Here is a 23,563-nt window from a genome sequence, read left to right on the forward strand (position 1 = left end):
ATATTAACTCATTTTTATACTTAGCAATAAAGCTTATTATTTTAAAGAAACCAAAAAATTTCTGCTTCTCATTTGCCACTCCAAGTGAAGAATGACCCATTTTTATCATTTCATTCATCTCATGTCTTTGTCTGTAAGTTTAAGAAAATACATGTAGCCTTGAGAAAGAGTTAAAAATGCTTAATATCTGTTAATTTAAATGTATCTGTTATTTATACAGGTAACCTGGAATATGCAAGAGAAAATGTTTGAGATAATTCTTAGAAAGATATCTTTTTTGCAGTCACATTAACACATTTAAGCATTTTTAAAAGGTTGACTTTTTTTGGCAACGTCAACATGAGATTAATTATCTTTTTATTAATAAACTATCAGTAGACTAATAGCGTTAATGTTCCTTTTTAACTATGAGAGCAAATTAACCTCAGTGTTTACTGACATGCAGGAAGTCAAATTACCACAAGATGTAAACTCTGATATTTGAAGATGTAAATTACTTGCAAAATTATCGTCTTTTTGCTAAATTTTGTCTTTGCTAATAAGTCAAATGTTATTTATGGCATATGATGTAGCTGCTCAGACATGGTCACCTTTTGCTGCCAAAGCAGTCCTGACCCATTAAGCAATAACAACATTACCTTCTTCAGCAAATTGAGCTACAGTAGCTTGTCTGTTGCATCAGACCACACGCACCAGCCTTTGCTCCCCACATGCATCAATGAGCCTTGGTCGCCGGTTTACTACTGTACCACTATTATGCATGTACAAGAAATCTGTCATGGTGTGAGGCATTGAAATGAAAGTTTTTCCCGAAATAATTCCAAGGTGCAGGGTTGCAATATAATGGTCCTTGTTAATTGTGTTACTGTAACACATATGAATTGCACAGTATGCGGTTAACATTACTGTAATATTAGTGTTAATGGAAGCAGGTCAGAGATGATGGTGGGCCCTTGGTATTATTGATTGGCGATTCAAAAAGTCTGTGTCCAATGTAAGAGTGGTCAGCCACAATCGTAGTTGCCTACTTCAGGGTCCTGGAGGTGTACAGGTCCCGTAGAGGTGCAAGATTGCAGCCAATCATATTTTTAGCAGAGTGTATGACCTGCTGCAGTAGGCATATGCCTTTAAGAGAGGATGCTGGAAGAGGTGAGAATGGACTTAAATATGAAGGTGTAGAAGTGTACGTATGTGTTCATATGAAGTACAACCTCTAGTCTTCTTCTTCTTTCTTCTTCTTTTTCTTCTTCTTTCGGCTTCTTTCATTAGGGGTTGCCACAACGGATCATCCGTCTCCGCAACCCCCTGTCCTCTACAGCTGCCCCTGTCACACCAATTACCTGCATGTCTTCCTTAACCACATCCATTAACCTCCTCCTTGGCCTTCCTCTTTTCTTCCTTCCTGGTAGCTCCATCCTCAGAATTCTCCTACCAATATACTCTATGTCCCTGCACATGTCCAAACCATCTCAATCTCACCTCCCTCACCTTGTCTCCAAAATGTCTTACCTGCACTGTCCCTCTAATAAACTCATTTCTAATCCTGTCCTGATCCGCATATTCGATTTGGCACGTTTTTACGCTGGATGCCCTTCCTAACGCAAACCTCCCCATTTATCCGGGCTTGGGACCGGCACTAAGAGTGCACTGACTTGTGCAACCATAATGGCTGGGTTGAAGTACAACCTCTAGTGTGCTTTTAAAATTAAAGAGCTGATGTTCAGTTCCTATTTGAGGTCCTGAGAGATGATAGTTTCCATAGTATTACTGGGGAAAATAGGGCTGGGTTCTTCATGAAGTCTATCGCCGTGACACTGATGAGAAAAAGCCACTTTCTTTCGGCTTCTCCCATTAGGGGTCGCCACAGCGGACCATCCGCATGTTTGATTTGGCACATGTTTTTACGCTGGATGCCCTTCCTAACGCAACCCTCCCCATTTTTTCCGGGCTTGGGACCGGTACTTAGGCTTGTGCAACCCTATTGGCTGAGGTTGGTTACCTGACTGGGGATCGAACCCGGGCCGCAGCGCGGAGAGCGCCGCATCCTAACCACTAGACCATGAGAAAAAGCAATCGTTTATTATGTCTGCATCTGTATATGCATTTTCGGGCATAGAAGCACTCACACCTGATTTGCTTGTTCTCCCTTCTCTTCATCTACACTCCCTTGTCCATTATGAGCACTTTGTTTTGTTTCAAAAATTTTGGGGGGGATTTAACAGAAGTTAAAAACTAGAAAGTTAGACTGGCCTGAATTACAAGAACTGTTACTGGCCTTGAGTCACTATGTTAAATGTGTTCCATTGCAGCATCTGATCAGTTCCGGCATGCCTGTTGCTCTCATTGATGGCAGAGAGTTTGATACCATCACTCTAAGTCTAGAAACATGTTATGCTCCCTACATACATCCATGTTGTCTGTTTGTGTGTATCTGTTGGATTTTTCCAAATCATGATTTCTATCTATTTTCTATCTATTTCTTGCAGTTGTAGCTGCATAGGAGGGAGGCACTTTGTAAGTAACCCATCCTTATCTGGGTGGTACCAAATGTCCATTCATTACAGTTTGAGTTATTGAGGTGTGCAGTCATAGGCACCTAATTGCAGAACTGTTCATGCAATCTGTGGTCCTGAGAAATGTCTGAACCAGAGAATCTATAACTCAACAGAGGGAGGAGAGAGACAAGGAGAGTAGAGAAGTAAAAGTGAGAGCATTATATATGGCATCACTACCTCATTAGCCAACAGGAAATAGCAATCAGAACCTTAATTTTCCCACAGTAGTGCCTTGTGCGGTTTCATTCTGTTTACTCATTTTTTTTATTTCCAGATCATAGCAACATGACTATTGTATTAGCTATATGATACACATCAGTCTAAACTGAAATAAACTGAAATAATTCCCCACTTAACTAGGATCTATTTATGTTATAAGTTATACTCTACATCTATATCAACGTGCCCTATGTGTCTCTATTTAATGTTAAGTTACTTTTTTAAATACCAAATGTGCATAATTTATTCAAAATCAACACAGGAAATTGAGCTTAGTCAAAGTGTGAAAAATGAGATCTTACATTTACAGGGTGTATCTGTGTCAGCATTTGTGTGTTTATCTGTGTATGCAAAACTACACTGGACTCTGATTCCAGTGACTCGAGTTTTTATTTATTATGCTGCAAAGAAAAGTAAACAGAAAAGGTCTACTAATGACGACAGGAAAAGTTCCCCCTCATTGAAGCAGCTGTAAAGAAAGTCTATAAAAACACATTTCTTTTTAGAGAGTTATTTTACGAGGCATATTGTAGACTATTAGCTTTTCTTTGAAAAACAGAACTGTCTTCTTAACCACATCCTCAGGAGGAAATTTACCAACAAGCATGTTGCTACACCCATCCCCACAGCTACACAACCATACACACATTCGTTCTTTCTATTGTTCGTTCGTTCGTTCGTTCGTCATTTCTTTCTTTTCCTGATGGGTGCTTAGTAATAACAAATGAGAAAATATATGACAAAGGCTATAGCAATATATAACAAAATTAAGTCAGTAAAAGTACGTCTACATTGATGAGTTTAAATATATAAAACGTTTGTAATAAAAACCAAAACAATTATATATTAAAGATTTAAAAGAAAGAATTGTCTATTTAATACTTATTAACAAAAATATTGGTTTACGTATAAGTGTATATATATATTTAAAAAAAAAACTTTTTTCAAACATCTGGTAAACTTAAAAATCTATATATGAGCAACATCCTGTAATGGTAGCCTGATTTATCACATTTAGATTAGACTGCTTGAACTCAATCAGATGGGGTATTTTTAGGGGTTAATCATTACAAGACAGTCACTGTAATGGAGTGTTCTCTACAAATTCCACAATATATATATTTTTTTATATCAGAATATTTCTAGAGAAAAAAACAATGCTTCAAATACAAGAAAAATTAAAACATTGTTCTGTTGGATATCATTAGACTTAACTGTAAAATACATTCTTGCACATTGACTTGTAGCATATATTTACACTCATACTATTATAATCTTTAGTGCATACATAACTCTATATAAACTTTAAATATCAATCATTTCAAAGAACATTTCCACATTTCCATAATGTAGACCACGTTTATCATGTTTTAACATTTTTATTTACAGTTATTCTCTCATGCACACAGCAGGTTCTATGGCCCTATTCTACGTTTCAAACTAACTCCTGAGATGTCACTAGTATGCACTGGCTTAATGTTTAGCTCGGACAAACTAAAGACCAGAAACGAACAGGAAAATGGCATTAAAACCTGAAGCTGTGGCAGGCTAGTAAGCAGTACTGACATTGACATGGAATCCAAAACTTTTTTTAAAAGGAGGGGGCACTCAAAACGTGAGTAGTAATATATATATATATATATATATATATATATATATATATATATATATATATATATATATATATATATATATATATATATATATATATTTATTTCCATGTGTGATCATTCAGTGAACATAGTAGATAGCATATAATAATTTATAATTTAAAGTATTTGGGATAAAAATGATTTTGTCGTTTAGATCATTCACAATACACTTTATTATATCCAATGGTTTTCACATTATGTTTTTAAATATGTAGCCACAGATGTCCAAGTCTACATAGATATCTTATTTGATATGACATTGCACTTACTTTATAAATGAAGATAGGAAGAATTCACTATTCAGAAACATGAACCAGAAATATGTTAAATGGGTTATGTTTAATAGGTTTTTTAAAAGTTTAATAATCAGCTTTTTAATATGTCAGTCACATTATATTAGCACTTTCTTATATAGAATTGTTCTCTTGCCATAGATTATTAATGAGCAATAAAAGTAACATTGCAGATTGTGTGATGTACAAATGTATAGCATTTTGCTTGATAGAGGTCAAAAACCTCACCTTTTTCTTGAGGGTAATTTCTGTAAGACTGATAATAAGGTCACAGTCAGTGTGTTGAATTTGGGTCAAGTGCCTAAAACTTAAGGGAACTGTATAATTATGTAATATAATTAGTAAATAAACTAAATGCTCAAGAATGTTTAAGAATGTGTTAAAAACATATTCTCTGAACCATATTGTCATAATATCAGCCTATATTTCTTACAAAATTATAGGATGCCTTACAATGCAGAATTTCATAAGCAATTAAATAAAAAAAAGTGACTAAAAATAACCCTGCATTTCTATCATAAACAATTATCACAATATTTACCTAACTAGGGGTCACAATAACATGTAGGGCTGCTTGATTTCCAAATACTGTTGCAATAGAATTTTGTAGACAGTGATGATGGATCTCGTGTGCTACAATTTTTGAAATGTCAGATTCAAACAAGCCACATTTCAGGAAGTGTATGCATGAGTTTTTCCACTGTCCTGACAAGTAGGCAATAAATTAGACAAATTGCAGTCAAACTTGTAGATATTGTGAAACATTTATTGAATGTGATTTTATAAGGGTGACTGTAAATAACTAAAGGAATGGATAGAGCTAATGTTATCTCCACACAACATTTAGAATTGTCCTTTTTGGGGTAATTTGCCCAAAATGTATGGGAACCCCTGTGTTGAATTAACATAAAGTTGTGAACACAGTAATAAGTGGTCATACATGTTATACAGTATTTCATGGAGATTACACACATGCACACACATTTGCCACAGATAAGGCCCAAATTATAGAAAGTTGTATAATCTATGCATGTTTTAGGCTAATGGTTTTGAATCCATCATAAATACTTTAGGTTTATATAATTTTAAACCACTTTTAAAATATAGAATTGCAAAGCCATCACCCATTTAATGACTGGGGATTATATTGATTAATCATACAAAAGTTTATTATACAGTATACTATAAAAACTGGGATAGAAAATGTTAATAAAATAACAAAAGTTATAGATTTGTCCTCTAGTTAATACGAACCTAATTAAAATCGATGAGGAATGTCTCTGCTTATTGATTCATGCTAACAATGCACCTCTGTTTCTTCCAGGAACAGATCCTGGTGATGATGGTTATCTTAATGACCAGGCCACGTTTTCACACCTCTCTCCCCTTGGCCGTCTTTATATCTATGCTCTGCATGGGTGTGTGTGTGAGGTGGCATTTACCGCTGCCTGGAATTGGTATTACACTCGTGACCAGAGGCTTCCTGGCTACACCAGCTTGTGGTCACTCCTTATCTATAGCTCGGCTATCTTTTTTATGGAGGGCTTGAGTGCATGGCTACAGCAGAGACACTTCCCCCTACTGCTCCGATTGACTGTGTACACCTTGTTCATATACCTGTGGGAGTTCAGTTGGGGGGTCGTGCTCAGTCTGTTGGAAGCTTGTCCATGGGACTACTCACAGTTCAAGTATAATCTCATAGGTCTTGTGACTTTAGAGTATGCTGTGCCTTGGGCAATTGCTGCCTTTATAGCAGAGAAACATGTTATTAGGAAAACACTGAAGATACGACTAGAATAAATCTACTGTTTTTGTTTTTACCGTTAGAACTATCTCAACAATAAAAAAACTACAATGTAAACTGCTACAGTTACAATCTTAGTCAGAGAAGATATAGACAAATCACATATTAGGAACATTATAATTTACAAATATCAGTCATGGCCTGCTATACTTTTTTTCATATCTGATTATTAATGTGATAAATGACTTACTGTTTTTATTTTATAATTAAGTAAAGCCTTTCTAAATAATGGCACAGTTATGCTTTCAAGATAATGAGGCACATGTCTTTACAATGACAGTATGAGATCCTAACATGGTCTGATGGCCAGGAAATAGCTGAGACATGATCCACAAATAATGCAAAGTACTAACCCTTATGCTTGTCCTGTGCAGGGTCTTTATATGTTGATTAGGATATATCTCAAAGTGACTTTAACCAACTGCCAGCGATTGGACAATTAAAGGACATGGACAGGCCTCTTGTAAGACAATACATGAAAACAATTAATCATTTGTAATAATGTAATAATATACACCAATATACCATTATTTCTTAAAAGCTTCTTTATTTTCCTATGTGTAATCCAATAATAAGTGACTATTTACAATAAGCGATTAGAATATATTAATAATTTGGACAGAATAATGAAATTATGGTTATTCGATAAATAGAATATAACTAAAATAATATTACCGTATTTTCCGGACTATAAGCCGCTACTTTTTTCCCACGCTTTGAACCCTGCGGCTTAAACAGCGAATCGACTAATTTATGGATTTTTCCTGGGTTTTTCCCGGTTTCACAAACTTCAAAGCCAAAAAACTGAGACCCATAACATTAGACCAATGAAATTGCGGAACAGGTTCAGGTGAACCAATTAAACTCTTTATATTAAATCAGACGCGCTCCCACTGAATCAGACCACACCACATCATAAATATGGATGAGGTTTGACCTGCCTCTCACTCACTAACTCCAGTTGCAACAGAAATCATATAAGCACAGACAGGTTTCCAAAACTCGTGCTTTTTTTTATTATTCTTGGCAACAGCGTTATGGGTTAGTCAGTTTCAGTGTAGACACCTGCAGCTTATAGACAGGTGCGGATTATTTATGTTAAAAATAAAAATCTTTGTCAAATTCAGTGGGCTTATATATGGGTGCGCTTTATAGTCCAGAAATTACGGTATAAACTTTTCTATTGCACACATTTAATGATGCTCAAAAATAAAATACAATATATTTTTCTTGGAAAATCATTTGTACTGTTAACTGCTGTATAAACTAATTCATGTTTACATAAGCTTCCCGTGGGCTCACCACCTGCAGGAGAGACTGTAAGGGACGGTGCTGTGAGGATTGGGCAGCAGTCGAAGGCGGGGGCCTGCTTAGACTGCTGCCCCCGCGACCCGAATTAACGGATAAGCGGGAGAAAATGAATGATGAATGTTTACATAAGGACTTGGCAGATTACAGATGAACAGTTTTCTGCCCCTGCTTAAAAGGGCTTCTTCCTCTCTGGATTTTGAACAACAAACAAGGCAACACAGTTCTTAGCCCTCTGCCAGCAGTACCTAAGGAATACACAAGGTTAAACACACAATTGTGTTACATGAACAACCAGCAAATCATTTTTGTACATTTTCTCACAAAATTGCTATTGCTTATTGCATTTTACAATAACCACTTACTCTGTCAATCCAAGTACCAAGAGACAGTCCCCTTTAGAAAGATTGTGGTCCTCGGCATTCATTGAGACACTTGAGGATCCCTCCTAGAATGAATGCCAGTAAACATATGTTAGTAAGTGACCAAGGACATACAGCTCTTGATTGCAAGTCTGTAAACGCCTAATGTTTTATTTTTGAGAGACACATGTAACAGTAGGTTTTGGATTAAATACGTATGTACCTACAATATGTCACGTTCCCCTTCACAAGCTTATGTTCATATTTGGAGAGCATGCTAAATCATTATATACTGTACATGCAGGTTAAATGGTGAAAGGAATTCTGAAACAACATAGCTACAATTCCATACTTCAACTCTATGCTTTTCCAGCTGAACAGAGGCTAACCGGAGCTAACTCTGCCATACAACAAGACAATGACCTGAAGCGTGCATCCAAACTCTATAGCCTTATTTAGACAGCAAGCAGTCGGTTGGAGTGTTATCTATCATTGAATAGCCTGCCCAGTCACTGCACCTACATACTATTAAACTGCTCTGGGATAAACTGGATCACAAGGTCAGAAGGAAATATCCAACAAGTGAAAAATACCTTTGGCAAGTTGTACAAGAGGCATGACAACGTATTTTAGCTGAATGTTCAGAGAAAATAGCTGTCTGATTGCTGAGTGTGTAAAGCTGTTATGCATGCTAACGGAGGATTTTTTTTAAGAAAGTACTTATATATATGTGTTGTTCTGAGCAAATCTTCATATCATTAAATTGCCAAGTTTGCTGCATGTAAACAAACAGAACATGCATGTGGCTTTCACAAATGATAAAAGACGAGGTGTTTCCAAACATTTGACAGGCACTGTGTTTTAAACTGTAAATAAAATGTGAATTTAAGAAATTTACCAGCTGCCAGATCCATGCATCAGAGGATCTCTTAGATGGCTCTAATTTTCCAGGGCCATATAGCATAACCTGAAAGACAAATAGTCATGGATCATGTGATTACCAATTTTCCTTGATTCATATATCATGATTCTATATAACAGACTGTTCATAAAATGTTCTTTAAGACCCAAAGCATTCCCTGCCAATTTGACAAATGTAAAACGCTTATTATTAATATGTTCTTAAATAAATGACCCTTTGATCATCATAAGCAAAACAATCATTCACAATGGAACAGTTGGAAAATGCAGACAAAATAGAACAAAATATAGATGTATCTCATAATCAATTCATTTTTACAATAGGAAATAGCTTCTAATTTAGAAAAATTTGATATAATGTAAACCGCAGGCCATATGCCAATCCTGTTTTGTGTAAGAATTTAACAGATGGCCCTCTCCACGAACCAGCTCAATTAGCCAACAGCTTGCATTTAGACATTCAGATTTTTCACTTACATTTCATTTCCCTCTGACTAAAAAAGTTGATTATTTGACACTTAATTATATACACATTGCATTTCCCCAGGCTACATTTGTCCATATTTTCAACTGGAATGTTCATACTAAGTAGTGTTTTCCTTCTTACCTCAGTTTCAAACTGCATTCCAAACATGTCTAGAGGTCGTCCACTGGACAGTGCAGGCTTCTGCTTCTCCACCCAGTCTTTAAAGCAGAACGGGGTCATCACATTCATATTGTTGAGAGGGAAAGGTGCTGTTTTGATAGGATCATCTACAAAAAATGTATGAATGTATGAAAACATTAAATGTATTGTATATACAGTACCCTTTTTTTACTGGGATAGTGACTTAAAGCTGTGTCAAGATAAATATAGTGGGAAGGAGAAGTGTCTTTATTGTTGAAATTCCAGTGGCTTACACAATACTTAAATAAAAGAAGTTTGAAATAGGAGTTGACCAAAGGATCATTTTAACTGGACTCCATAGGTCGTGTGTGAATATTAAAAAACCTTTTTAAAAGTTCACTTTACCATATAAGCCTTGATGCCAGACAGAAGTAATTTCTCATTGACCTCTCAGCACAGGGAAGATACAGAATCTTAAAGTTTAACAAAATATACATTAAAAAAACTTTCAGATCATGAGAAAAAATGTACAAGCTTGATTAAACCTGGTTGCACTTTTGGCCTGAAGGTCAATTATTGCACTTTGAGAAAACCACTTACTGCTTATCTGGCCAATTCCATTTCTACTGCGAACCACATCATTATTCGGTGGGGACTGGGAGACCGGATCAAGTATAAGATAAATGACTTAACCTACAGAAGCATTCTTGAGGAAACACCTGCTCAAGAGTGCTCATGGTATCAGGCTGGGAAATATTTTCTTTTTAAAAATTACCCACCCAAATCATTAAACCAAGATGAGACATGGTTGTTTTTGGGACAAATGTGGCTCTGCCAGAACCTAGACATGAACCTATTTGATTATCTCTGGAAAGACCTGAAAATAGAAGTATAGTGAAACTCCCCATCAAACCTGACAGAGCCTGCAAGCTTCTGCAGAGATAAAAAGCCCAACAATCATCTAAACCAAACCACAGAACTCAACAATACTGTTTTTATAAGCCAGTCGATTTATTAGATCACTGATTAAAGATTTGAAATACTTGTACAAAGGTGATATATATATATTTTTTTATGAATATCCAAAATATCTGCAACATAAACAGGATTGGATTAACATAGAAAAACAACGTAATTGCTTTCAAAACAGTTTAATTTTTACAAAAGGGGGAAACATGAAGGTGTCTGATTATATTCTGAATGCAGTGTATATTTCATTTTTATATTGGAAAGATGACAGATTGTTCCACAGCATGCAACAAAAGCAAAAAAGGAAAGTAAAAAGTGAAAAAAAAACCTAAATAAAAGCTAAAATATTAGCATGTGCTGCACTATAAATAAATCAGCCATTAGATTAAAACCAAATACCTAATATTGAGCTGCCAAAACAGATCTGACTGGTTAAGACATGGCCTCGATATTCCACTCCTTAACAGGTGCCACTGTAGCTAGAAATAATTACTAGATATTCACTTGACCAGTTAGTGGCTTAATGTTATGCTGATCTTACACTCATCAGTGTAAACTTTCACTTCATTGAACCAATAATAATATAGGGGAACTGTTCATATAGAACACTGCTGAGAGTCTAATTACCAGTGTATAGGACAAAAAAGCAGTTACCTGGGTCAGGTTTCCCAGTATTATGCTGCTTCGATGCCATAAACCTGTCAGCAAAAAAAAAAAAAAAAAAAAGTTTTCCTGTACAGGCTGTGCACCCAGTGAGAATTTTTAGATTCACAACAATGACTTACTCCTGAATAACTGGAACTAGCTGAGTGCCCAGGTTCTCACAATAAAACCAGCGCTCAAACAGGATGTCTGTGCTGTTATCCACATAGTACCTAGAATAAAAAATAAAGGCTGCTGGAGAAAAACTTTGAATATATACATACACAACTTTTGTGCAACTCCTGGCTGTGTTAGGGGGCTACACACTGGTCAATGGCACATGAGACATCTATTGTTCTTTAGTCAAAAAGTCTTAAAGTTAAATTGATTCTGATTATGGTACTGATTTATATAACAATACATTACAAATTAGTTTTATTAGGCTACCTTTATGAGAAATCTTTAATTTGAATTTTTTTGGTCACCACCATTTTATTTGACATGATTTAACCATTATATAATTAGTACGTCTGACATACTATTCAATCGATAATATTAAACAGTATGTTCAATATAGTTATATTATTATGTGTATTTAAAATTTACCGGAGACAGTCTGTTTCTGAGCGCAGTCGTCTTCTTTCCACCACAAGTCCCACTGTGTTTGCCTGCCTCTGAGGAGAGTGCGGAATTCGTGCTGGCAGCAAAAACATCTGGCAAAAAGCAGGATCAGAACATACATAAATCCAAACACCCAGTGATAATGCTAACAGGTGGAATAAAACACGGAAAGAATGATTCATAAGTATCAGGGCCACAGCAGAGAAAACAAAGAATGCTGAAAGTTAAGTCATTAGGTCAGGATTCCTACCTCTCCTTCACGGATATGTACATCTTTGTGTTTGCCATTCTCTATTACTTTCAATACCATGTCTCCCCGGATCTGGTAAAACAGCTGAAACAAAATATAGTGCTAGGTCAGTATCAACACCAGCAGCTGTTTCAGACAATTTGTGCTACTTCATTTCAACCTTTACAGTTAAATCCAGCTAAATTACAAAAAAATACAATGATATTTTATATAAAACTCAATGTATATTGTAGTTAGTTTTGGAATTTAGGTCCATTTACCATTTAAGTATCACCATATTGAGGCATGCACTGACCTCTACTGACCACACAAATGCTTTGATTTACCCCCTTAGCACAACAGATGTTAGTTGTTTTATGATTAGTTGTTAAATGGGTAAGTTAATTTCACAGAGTTTTTGTAATAAACTAATGTGCATTAAAAATAAATAAACTATAATCTTTTTAGGGATGTGGCTCTGAAGACTGGATTTCACTCCTATGTTCAACAAGGTATAGCTGGTGCCTGATGTAGCGCACAGCTGCCATTTACCATCCTTGAGGAGCCGATAGAGCATAAAAGAAGGAAAAGAGCTGTACAGAGGAGAGCACGGTGTGAACCTTACATATGTAGCAGCAGCAGTACCGGCAGCGAGGACCGAAGAACCCTCCGAGCCCAACCACACACATGCCTCGGACATTATCCCGGTCCCTCTACGAGTTGACCTACTCCCTAAAACAATACACCGACCCTCCTTGACCCCACACTTATGGCAATGTTTACATTGTACAAAATAAACACAAGTTTGCACCCTATTTCCAAGGTCTACCATCTCTGTGTTCAGCCCAACGCAGCAGTAAACAACAGTAAAATGAATGTGGAAAGGCATAAAAGCAGAGTTAACATTTAAAAGAACTTTTTCCATATTGTGAAAGGTTGCTGTTGTTTACCGGGTCAAGTCAAAAGCGTTTAGAGGGTCAAGTCCTCTACACAGTCTGACTCAAAAATTTACACTGGTCACTCTCAGTCAAGAAACTTTGGGTTTAATCATGAGAAATGAAAAATAATGCACCTCTAAAAGAAGATGTGTAAAAAATAAATGTGGGCTTTTTTTTGCTGCAAATGTATTTGAAGGCCAAAACACTAAAACATAAAAGAATATAATCAAAGGAAGTGACTGAGCTATGCAATAGCAGAATACTTGCACTTTAGGAGTTACTCAATATCTGAAGATTTTGCAGCTCATTCTCCTTGAGCAGAATAATGAGTGAGTGTTATTCTGTCCATTGATTAAAAACGCTGTATGCCATTGTGCAATCAGTGGCTATATAAAAATTTATTTTGTATGTAGAAACATACAGCTAGTAGCATATATTTGATGTGCATAAACAGATCTAAAATGTTTATTTAATCTAGGGAAAGGGCAGACTTTCCTAGTAGTAACAGATGTGGTTTATAATTGTAGAACGATCTGCTATACTGCCTGTTTATATTTAAATCAATATTTGTCATGACATCAAAGAGAGAAGCTCCTTCACCCGAAACCGAGAAATTTTTCATATGAAACAAAAAAAACAATTAATGTCTTTGAATAAAGTGGGGGAAAAAAAGAATAATTTGTAAGAGAAATTTGGGGCCTCAGTTTGCATTTAGCACATTTTCTATTGCATGGTTATACTTTACCTCTTCACCTTCCTCTATGTGGTAATCTTTCCGTATGTTTGGACCACCAACAAACATGATATTTAACTGATAGAAGAACCTGAAAATGGCACATTTCAGGGGAGTTAATATTTGCATAATAATGTTAAATGACTGGACTCTCATCTAATCTACTTACATTAATTTGTTGCAGACAGGTGGTAAGAAAGAAGCCTCATTCTCCTTAATCCACTTGTCTATGTTGATACGAAGAGCCTCGTTTGTCATTTTTCTTATTGATCTAGGCTACAGCGATATTGCAGCAGTGATTTTGAGCACTTATACTGTACTGTGTATTTGCTCTCACTCATTAATATTGTACCTGTTGGCAGAGATAAAGGGGCGGGGAGGAGCATGGATCACGTGTTTAGGTAAGAGGTTGTTGCTTTTCCTGTGGTTCTACCTTACAGTTGACTGGTTAGCTATTAGCACAAACATAAACTATGAACCCAGACCTTTGGAAGTTGCTGCTCTGGCTGTTACTATGGACCGTTTTACTCTTTTTTTCTGCCTGAATGAATGTTTGTAAAAGTAACCCATAGTATTTGATTAAATAAAAGGTAATAAAAATAAAAAATAAAAAATAATCCATATATGGTTAATTTGATTATGGCTTTTAATTATTATTATTATTTGTATTATTATTTTACATTGTATTAGTTAACAGTCATTTATCTGTACTGTTTATCTGTACTGTTTACTGTTAACAGTCAAGTATCTGTACTGTTTACCTTTTACTACAGCTTTACTACATTTAAATGCATAAAATTTTACTGCTTTCTCAACCAAAATGGTGGTCAAACACTAACAATGAAACAACTTCGTAAACATGACATTGTTGTCTGTTGTCTTTTTAAATGTCTTGCTACTTGAGACTGCTCAAGAGCGTGATTCTGTCTTTATACACTCTTAATTCGTAAGAGTTATCATTTTTTTATCAATATTGTGGATTCTGGTTAGGTTATGTATGGCACAAAAAAAAAAACCCACATCGCTTCCTTGTCTAAGATGTTGGTAAAAAAATATATATACTAATTAATCTGTTCTTAAGCACTTATGTGTAGTGAGTGTCTTTCTCGTGTCTGCGTGACACACCGGTTCGACGTATCACATCATAATCTTTTCATATGAACGTTTTAGCAATTTTTTAGAACGTTTTTCATCGTTTCACCACGTCAAGTATTTTTCTGAAAACCGGAAGTAATACCGCGTATTTCGACGCTCTTTGGCACCACAGCTCTCTTTAATATTGTGCCATTTGAATCGACTATATAAAGCTTACATATGATCGATTTAAATCACTTATATCATCTATTAAAGCACTGCCCGACAGCTAGTAGAAGCTGAACACTAAAGCGATTGGCGAAACAGTAGGTGGATGGAGCTCCAGTGGCGCAATCGGTTAGCGCGCGGTACTTATACAGCAGTACAATGCAGAGCAATGCCGAGGTTGTGAGTTCGAGCCTCACCTGGAGCAGATCATTTTGGAAATCAAACTATAAATACCTGAAATATTTTATTTTGAAAAAGTTTTAAAATTGATAGATACAACGAGTTAATTAAATTGCCCGGATGCTATTATTTAATAATGGGATTTCTCTTAATATTTCTAGGCTGGTTGCATTTCTGACGCTTGAACCATTTTTTCCAGCTCCCCAGCATAGACTTGGAAACGACTTTATAAAGCAGTATATATTTAAAAATGTTATTTGATTCCCCTGTTTTTACATCTAATAAGAGAATGACAGAAAAGTTCAAATTGTGAAGATGTTAATTTTTCCCCTCACTGTACTAACATTTATTTAACATTAGATTTTGTGGCTATTTTTTTCCTGTTTAAACTGACACTGATTATACCTGTTCCGAACAACAAGGGGCGCTGTAAGATAAACTTTAACGCTTTTGGTTCCCCTTCAGAACTTAGAGCCACGTGGTGGCAGTGTTGTCTTATGGAACCCAAAGTTAAAAAATAAAACACTTCTGTTACTCTAAATTGAAATCACAGGGCTAGATTTATGATCTGTGCAGATATCTGTTGTTTATTAAATCATTTTTAGATGAGACATGACCTGTATTCTGATTCTGTTCATGTCAGAATGACCCCGAAATTATGTTCCCTGCGTTTAGTGCTCTGCTCAATTTCTCTAAACCTACAAAAACATGTTTAATATTTATATTTATATTACTAAGATGATGCTGTGTTGTTTTCCTTGATAGAGATGTAAGATGAAATGAAAAAATATTCATAGATGCCCCCTATCATCATAGTATTTCTACTCCCAGCAACCATTATGGAAAAAATTGATGTCTTATATAATTAAATGCCACAATTGCATTTCTACAAAGTTCTAGAATGAGCCAGCAAGGTGCTAAGGGTTTAAACATATCTATCAGTGTCAAATTAAGATAAATTTAATGATCTGGATGAGTGGGAGGCTTGTGACTTGACACCGTGATGAATCAACCTGTACAGTACAGACAATTGGGTATAAGCAACGCTTCCTCAGCATTGCAAATGAAATGACTAACACTAGAATGGATGGCCCAGGAGTTTGCTGATGATGTAAACAGTATGACTGTACCTTTTTTTTTGAGAAGTAACGGAGGCCAGGATACAATTAATATGAGATCAGTGGAAAGCGATGTCTGTGCCGAGAAAGGAGCCGCTTTCAGCAGAACAAACATTAACACACTGGATCTGGTATGTTCTGGTTCTTAGATGTCTCCCACTCATAAATCTTTGAAAATGAAGAACAGGAGTAGTGGAAAGAAAAAAAGGTTCACGTAAGTGTTACAATCTGCTCCTAATACTTCATTAACAGACGTTGTGTGAAAGCAGATTGGAGATCATGTGAAACATATTGTAGATTGTATAAAAATGCATATTCTGGGTTAATTTATCATCTGATTTTCATTCGTTGTTTTAGCATTTTGCTCCCTGCCAAGCCAGTCATTTCAGTGCATCAAGGTCATTGGTCTCAAGACACACTGAATAGATAGATGGATTAATAATTACACTCATATTGTATACAATGTAGTGATCCTGTGAAGGAAACTGTCATTACTGCAGCCAAACAAAGCACAACAGCACACATGTTAGTAATGAATAATTAGTTTCAAAGCCCAGTATTGCTTACAGTAGACATTTTTGAGGACTAAGTGTTAAGACAAAAAAAAAGACAGATTCATTTAGCTTTAGTAATCACTTTATTGTGCTTAGGGTCGTAGGAGATCCAGAGCCTGCCCCTGGGGTGCATTGTGGGAATACACAATACAAACCCCCCCCCCCCACACACACACACACACACACACACGCCACACCACCACCACCACCACCACCCCACACACACACACACACACACACACACACACACACACACAAGGTCGGTATCAGTTCTCAACAATTTTATGGGATTGCAATTCTTATTGTTATTATTTGTGGTCAGTAATTAGGTAGGTTGTTGCTTTTGTCCTTCAGGTCATGGACTTGGCTAAAAGCTTTGCTTGTGAAATCAGTGCTCTGCCTATACAGGCCCTCTGTCAATGGCAAGTCAGCAGCATCTTTCTTCACCGTGCTTTGTCTGCACTTGTGGTGTGTCAAGAGACTGTATGCCAAGTTGGCTTTGGAACAGTCACAGGACTGAACACACGATTATCACTACAAATACATGTCATTTAGCAGGACATTCCAGTAATAGTTCTCATAGTTTACCCCCCCCCCCCCTTTATTTATTTATTTATTTATTTTTTAATATAGTATTTTTGATTTCTTGTTTCTTTTTCTAATTACATTTGATTACTCTTGTAAGGCAAGTGCAAGTCTAAGTACCAATAAACCATTAACTATAAAGTCATTCTGGAGGATAAAATGTGATTTTTCCTCTTTAAGTAGTAGAACCTGCTGCTTTTTCACTTATTGGCAAGCAGTATTAAGTCCTTGCTTACATCATTAGCATGATAGGTTGAGCAAAGTCATCTTTGAGAGACTCTGGTTTCAGCAAAATATTTTTAAATGAAGGTGAATAAATTAATGATTTAAGTAGATTTTATTAGGCAAATGAGTAAGAAATCTTTAATTACATGAATGGTGAGAAGACTAGTTTAATTTAATTTTAGAAAAGAAATAGACTTACATAGCCAAATTTCAGCATGTTTAATATCAGCAATTTTTGTTAGAAATGTCAGATGTCAGAGAGGACAACCTGCCCTCTTAGTCTGCTTTGTAAATCTAATTTCTGCAACTAATGACAGAGTGCTGAGTCTTGGCTTATAATTTTTGTGTGTCTCTTTCTGGCTCTCTTTGTTGCATTGTAAGTTGTGACAGTTTCTTGTTCAATGGCCCTTTTAGGCAGTACTCCTTATGCTAAAAGATATGATTATTATCACTGTGACTGCTTTTTCCCACTGCCCGAGGCAGATTATGAAACATCCCAAAAGGACATGTTGTCATTGCACTTGGCTTTAAAGAGAACGGATCTGAGGAGGAGTATTGTCAAAGTTGGCTTTTAATTAATGATTAATAATTATTCACAAATTCCTGCTTTTTTTCTTGTGGTTGTGGTCTCGGAATGTCTGCTGTAGGCCATACCTCAGTCTGAAATTAGTTTATGTTGATGTTTTCTTTTCTTTTTTCCAAGATATCTTGTAAAAATGTACCTTTTGGCCTGTGCTACATAACTACATTCTGTGTTTCTCTTTACACATGAAGTATGCTTCAATTACTGGAATCAAGTGAAACCACTGAGAAGAAAAAGTTCCAAGCTTGTGCTAACTGGCAGAAGAAAAGTGTGGGAAGAAAATAATGAATTATATAGGGGAGGCTGGATTTCCACAGCTTTCTAAGTTGCTACATTTCAACATCTCTTTAGCCTAATTAATTATTACTTTTACTTACTGTTCCTGTGCCAACCATGTGACTGTCCTGCTTAAATCAACAGAGTACACACCCACGGTTACCGGATCATTGTTTTTAAGGTATTTTGTTCCTTGTAAATCTGTTAATGCTGCTGTTAAAGCTAAGGATTGAAAACTGCCATTTCTGGTGTATCTTGACATTACTGTACATGCATATGCCTCTTTTTTCATTTAGATTCATAAATAATTATGCATGTCCCTGTGCCTTTATTTATGACACATCAGTTTCGAAATGAGCTTGCTGAAACTCTGGATTTGTAGTGTAAATAACTGCAGATGAGAAGCTCATTTTCTTCCAGAGAATTATTCATTCAAGTCATTCATCCAGAGCATCTCAGCATGGGTGGTTCTTTTATAAAGTGCCTCCCTTAAGTTTTCATGTAAGACTTCCTGGAATGTTTTTCTCCCTGCAGCTTTTCAGAGCCTTTTATCAGCATAAACCCTGCTTTGCATTTCTTTCTTTTATTTTATCTGACAGACTATAGACACATTATGCACAGTCCTTTCTTTTTCTATTCTAGATTTAGCCATTCAACAGGACACCGCAATACCACATCCTCTGGACTCACTCCCCACATCCAGATACCATGAATAATGGATTTGCAGTGAAAGTATCCCATTTGATTTGTGTGTGTTCAAAGACCCAGATAGTGGGAAAGTGTTCAGATGGTGGTCCAATATTTTCCTTGTGGTGGATCTTAACAGGGCCAAAATGCCTAAGCTCATCCCAGCTAGGCTATTTTGAAATGAATAATATAGCCAAAAAGCAAAATAGACCCAATAAATTTTGTGCATCAATAATATGTAATTTGCATACATTTTGTACCTGTAATATAATTTGTGTCCAGAAAAAGAAACATCATCATTTTCACAGGTGGATTTGCCTTTAAAGAGATGGTACACTATATTTATATTTACCTCTGCATTACTGTTTTGTTGTATTTATTTTTAATTAGTTCAACATTAGACCAATTAGTCTTCCACATTCATTAACTAGTGCTAGTTATGTAGAGTTTTGTGCAGAAGTCTTTACCTACAGGGTTGTCAAGGGTAGACCACATGGTTGCCTCATCATACAAGGTGGTTTGGATCTCTCAGTATTTTTTCTGTGGCTATACATAAATGGTCAGTGTGGCCCCAAAATTGCAAAATTCAAGCCAACTAATACAAATAATAGGATGAATGGTTAAGGTTAGGGCTAGAGACTAGAGTTAATATTAACAGCCCTATGAGGAATTTGTTTGTAATCAATCCAACTAAATCTTACTTATTATAAATCACATTATAAGGTAAGGACTTTTGTTGCCTTGGAATGAGCCAAAGTTACCAGACTGTTCCAAGAAATTTGACAGAACATCCTTCAAATGTATATAAGCAAGAAAAGGCAATATTCTTCCATACCAGGGAAGTTATGCATTGCCCTATTTTCTTCTTGTCAAGAACAGACTACCAATCATCATGAGAAAATCTTAATTCTATAAAATAATCTTTCAGACCCTATTTAAAAAAAAAAAGCAATTTATGTAAACGTCTCCTAATTCTTGACACACCTAAAGAATATTCACAGTCATGCGTATTGTTGTTGACCATATATATGAGGTTGTACACACAAAATTCAGTAGTAAATAATCAGCTAGAGAAATCTCCATTGCTTTTAGTGCAAATGTTTATTGTGGAGTTGTAGGAGATTTGGTAGTAGAATTTAAATTAAAATGTTTTGTTATATTGTTAAACAGAATTCGACACATGGGGACATTTCCATTGAGATGAGGTTCAGAGCCTGGACCACACTATGTCACTGGAATGACAACTGGAATTGTTCAATGGTTATATAAATTTAAGTTTACATTCAAGCAAAGACTGTTACAGTTATCCCAAAAATCAACAACGTCCCCAGGTTACGTATGTAACCATGGTTCTCTGAGGGAACGAGACATAGGACAGTCCAATGGAAAGCGCAGCATCACTGGCGGGGTGATGTCACAACCAGAAAGCTTAAAAGCACATAAAATAAGACCAGTGGCAGCTTCTGAAAGAAGAAGGACGAGATGGCCAGCATCTTGAGGCAGTTTATGTGGCACATTAGATGGGACCTCCCTCAGAGACCACTTATGACCCATCCCATGAGGCATGCGTCTGTCGTAAGCGTTTTGCTACAGCCAGGAGTCCTGAGTCAGGAAACTGGAATCTCTCCACATATCTAAGGCACATAGGGCTCGCTGCGTGACCTTGATTGTATGTACATTTACATTTACATTTACATTTGCAGCATTTAGCAGACGCCCTTATCCAGAGCGATGTACAAAAGTGCTTTGAGTCTCTAGTAATGAATAAATCTACACTGGTACGCAAGATTACAAACCTAATATAAATATAACCCTTGAATTTTACAAGCTTGGAAGTGCTAATTTAAGTATTTCAGGAGAGCAGAGAGTCATGAAGTGTTATTTGGAGATCTTGACCTGGAGATGAATCACCTGGGATGACCAGCAGTTCTGTTTTGCTGGGGTTGAGTTTTAGTTGGTGAGCACACATCCATGAAGATATGTCTGTCAAGCATGCTGATATCAGAGCAGATGCTGTGGTATCTGATGGAGGGAAAGAAAAGATTAGTTGTAGTATGTAGTGGATTGCCCTTCCGGGAAAACCCCTGGGTCTTTAGCCACCACAGATGGGGTCTCATGTGCAGGAGGCCAAGTGGAACCATGTTAAACGCAGCTGCCATAAGACCCAGCAGTCTCTGAAACTGCTTCACAGTGAGTGACTGGCCTTCCCTCACTCTCCTGATGGCTGCGAGAATGGACTTGTCATGAGCCGGGGACAGATGTGCCGCGCATAAGGGTCGAATCCCATATTACACCTAAGTAAGCGGTTCTCTGTGATGGAAAAAGCACACTCTTTTTGGCATCCTTAATGTGGGCAAGAACTCTCTATGCCTGACTGCCAGTTACTCTGATTGAACCAATATCAACCAATCGTCAATATAATTTAAAATGCGGATGTCCCGAAACCTCAGAGGGACCAACACCGTATCCACACATTTAGTGAAGGTGCGGGATGAGAGGGCAAGACCAAATGGAAGGACCCGATACTGGTAAGCTTTCCCCCCGAAAGCAAACCTTATTAACATCCTGTGAGCTGGAACGATGGATACATGAACGTATGCATCCTTAAAATCTATGGTCACACAGTCCTTAGACCTGATTTGGGACATGACCTGCTTTAGGGTGAGCTGTATCATGGAGGGACCACCTCGATGGCCACCTTCCTCAAGAGAGTGCTTACTTCTTGTTCCATGACCAGAGCTTGCTCGGGCCTCACCAGGGTGGGGGACACCCCGTTGAACCGGGGTGGACAAGAGCCGAACTGAATCATATAGCCTCTGTCGACAGTGTGCAGGACCCACTGAGACATGGCCTCTAGATAGTTTCTTAAGGGAATCAGTCTTTTGAGACTGACCTCTGGCATACAGTGGGGCAAAAAAAGTATTTAGTCAGCCACCAATTGTGCAAGTTCTCCCACTTAAAAAGATGAGAGAGGCCTGTAATTTTCATCATAGGTACACTTCAACTATGAAAGACAAAATGAAAAAAAAAAAAATCCAGACACTCACATCGTCTGATTTTTAAAGAATTTGTTTGTACATTATGGTGAAAAATAAGTATTTGGTCATTAACAAAAGTTATTCTCAATACTTTGTTATATACCCTTTGTTGGCAATGACAGAGATCAAACATTTTCTGTAAGTCTGTAAGGTTGCTGGTCATTTGGCCCATTCCTCCATGCAGATCTCCTCTAGGGCAGTGATGTTTTGGGGCTGTTGCTGGGCAACATGGATTTTCAACTCCCTCCAAAGATTTTCTATGGGGTTGAGATCTGGAGACTGGCTAGGCCACTACAGGACCTTCGAATGTTTCTTATGAAGCCACTCCTTTGTTGCCCTGGCGGTGTGTTTGGGATCATTGTCATGCTGAAAGACCCAGCCACGTTTCATCTTCAATGCCCTTGCTGATGGAAGGAGGTTTTCACTCAAAATCTCACGATACATGTCCCCATTCCTTCTTTCCTTTACACGGATCAGTCGTCCTGGCCCCTTTGCAGAAAAACAGCCCCAAGCATAATGTTTCCACCCCCATGCTTCACAGTAGGTATGGTGTTCTCTGGATGCAACTCAGCATTCTTTCTCCTCCAAACACGACAAGTTGAGTTTTTACCAAGAAGTTCTATTTTGTTTTTATCTGACCATATGACATTCTCCCTATCCTCTTCTGGATCATCCAAATGCTCTCTGTAGTGGCTTAAGCAGGGGGACACATCTGGCAATGGCGTAGTGTGTTACTGATGGTAGCCTTTGTTACTTTGGTCCCAGCTCTCTGCAGGTCATTTACTAGGTCCCCCCCCCATGTGGTTCTGGGATTTGATGGGCTGAGATCTTGCAAGAGCATCAGATCAAGGGAGCCTATCAGTGGTCTTGTATGTCTTCCATTTTCTAATAATTGCTCCCACAGTTGATTTCTTCACACCAAGCCGCTTACCTATTGCAGATTCAATCTTCCCAGCCATAGTGGAGTTTGGAGTCTAACTGTTTGAGATTGTGGACAGGTGTCTTTTATACTAATAACAAGTTCAAACAGGTGCCATTTATACAGGTAACAAGTGGGGGACAGAGGAGCCTCTTAAAGAAGAAGTTACAGGTCTGTGAGAGGAAGAAATCTTGCTTTTTTGTAGGTGACCAAATACTTATTTTCCAGCTAGCAAGGCAAGGT

At 37.0% G+C, this 23,563-nt stretch overlaps 1 protein-coding gene, 1 long non-coding RNA gene and 1 pseudogene across 4 annotated transcripts; 2 read left to right on the plus strand and 1 right to left on the minus strand.

Annotated features, from left to right (window-relative positions):
- The first annotated feature begins 2,327 nt into the window (after nucleotides 1–2,327).
- Nucleotides 2,328–6,757, plus strand: LOC310724746 (transmembrane protein 229B pseudogene; annotated as a pseudogene). Its single transcript, XR_014538342.1, has 3 exons — nucleotides 2,328–2,356; nucleotides 4,313–4,389; nucleotides 6,044–6,757. The product of XR_014538342.1 is annotated as a transmembrane protein 229B pseudogene (transcript).
- Nucleotides 6,758–7,050: 293 nt separating this feature from the next.
- On the minus strand, nucleotides 7,051–14,202 carry haao (3-hydroxyanthranilate 3,4-dioxygenase). The gene is made up of 11 exons (XM_083540097.1): nucleotides 14,023–14,202; nucleotides 13,866–13,944; nucleotides 12,204–12,287; nucleotides 11,939–12,045; nucleotides 11,476–11,565; nucleotides 11,345–11,388; nucleotides 9,722–9,867; nucleotides 9,092–9,160; nucleotides 8,197–8,279; nucleotides 7,952–8,079; nucleotides 7,051–7,796 (listed from the first exon to the last, which is right to left on the minus strand). Exons 1-10 carry the CDS (start codon nucleotides 14,109–14,111, stop codon nucleotides 8,004–8,006), a joined length of 867 nt encoding a protein of 288 aa, XP_083396223.1. The 5' UTR covers nucleotides 14,112–14,202; the 3' UTR covers nucleotides 7,051–7,796; nucleotides 7,952–8,003.
- Nucleotides 14,203–14,269: 67 nt separating this feature from the next.
- LOC310725329 lies at nucleotides 14,270–19,654 on the plus strand. 2 transcript variants are annotated; one of them, XR_014533325.1, is made up of 3 exons: nucleotides 14,270–14,443; nucleotides 16,603–16,667; nucleotides 18,592–19,654. It is a non-coding gene; the product is annotated as an uncharacterized lncRNA (long non-coding RNA). The 2 variants fall into 2 exon arrangements; XR_014533326.1 differs by lacking the exon at nucleotides 14,270–14,443 and having other exon boundaries at nucleotides 15,510–16,667.
- Nucleotides 19,655–23,563: the final 3,909 nt, after the last annotated feature.

The sequence above is a fragment of the Silurus aristotelis genome (genome assembly GCF_946808225.1).
Source record: "Silurus aristotelis genome assembly, chromosome: 4".
Taxonomy (NCBI): Eukaryota; Metazoa; Chordata; class Actinopteri; order Siluriformes; family Siluridae; genus Silurus; species Silurus aristotelis.

Bases quoted from the DNA above. Each gene is read 5' to 3' on its own strand.
- haao (XM_083540097.1), bottom strand. From the start codon at position 14,111: ATGACAAACGAGGCTCTTCGTATCAACATAGACAAGTGGATTAAGGAG. The intron at 13,945-14,022 runs GTAAGTAGATTA...TGCCATTTTCAG, and splicing joins CCTGTCTGCAACAAATTAAT to GTTCTTCTATCAGTTAAATA. The intron at 11,389-11,475 runs GTAAGTCATTGT...TTTTGCTGACAG, and splicing joins CTAGTTCCAGTTATTCAGGA to GTTTATGGCATCGAAGCAGC.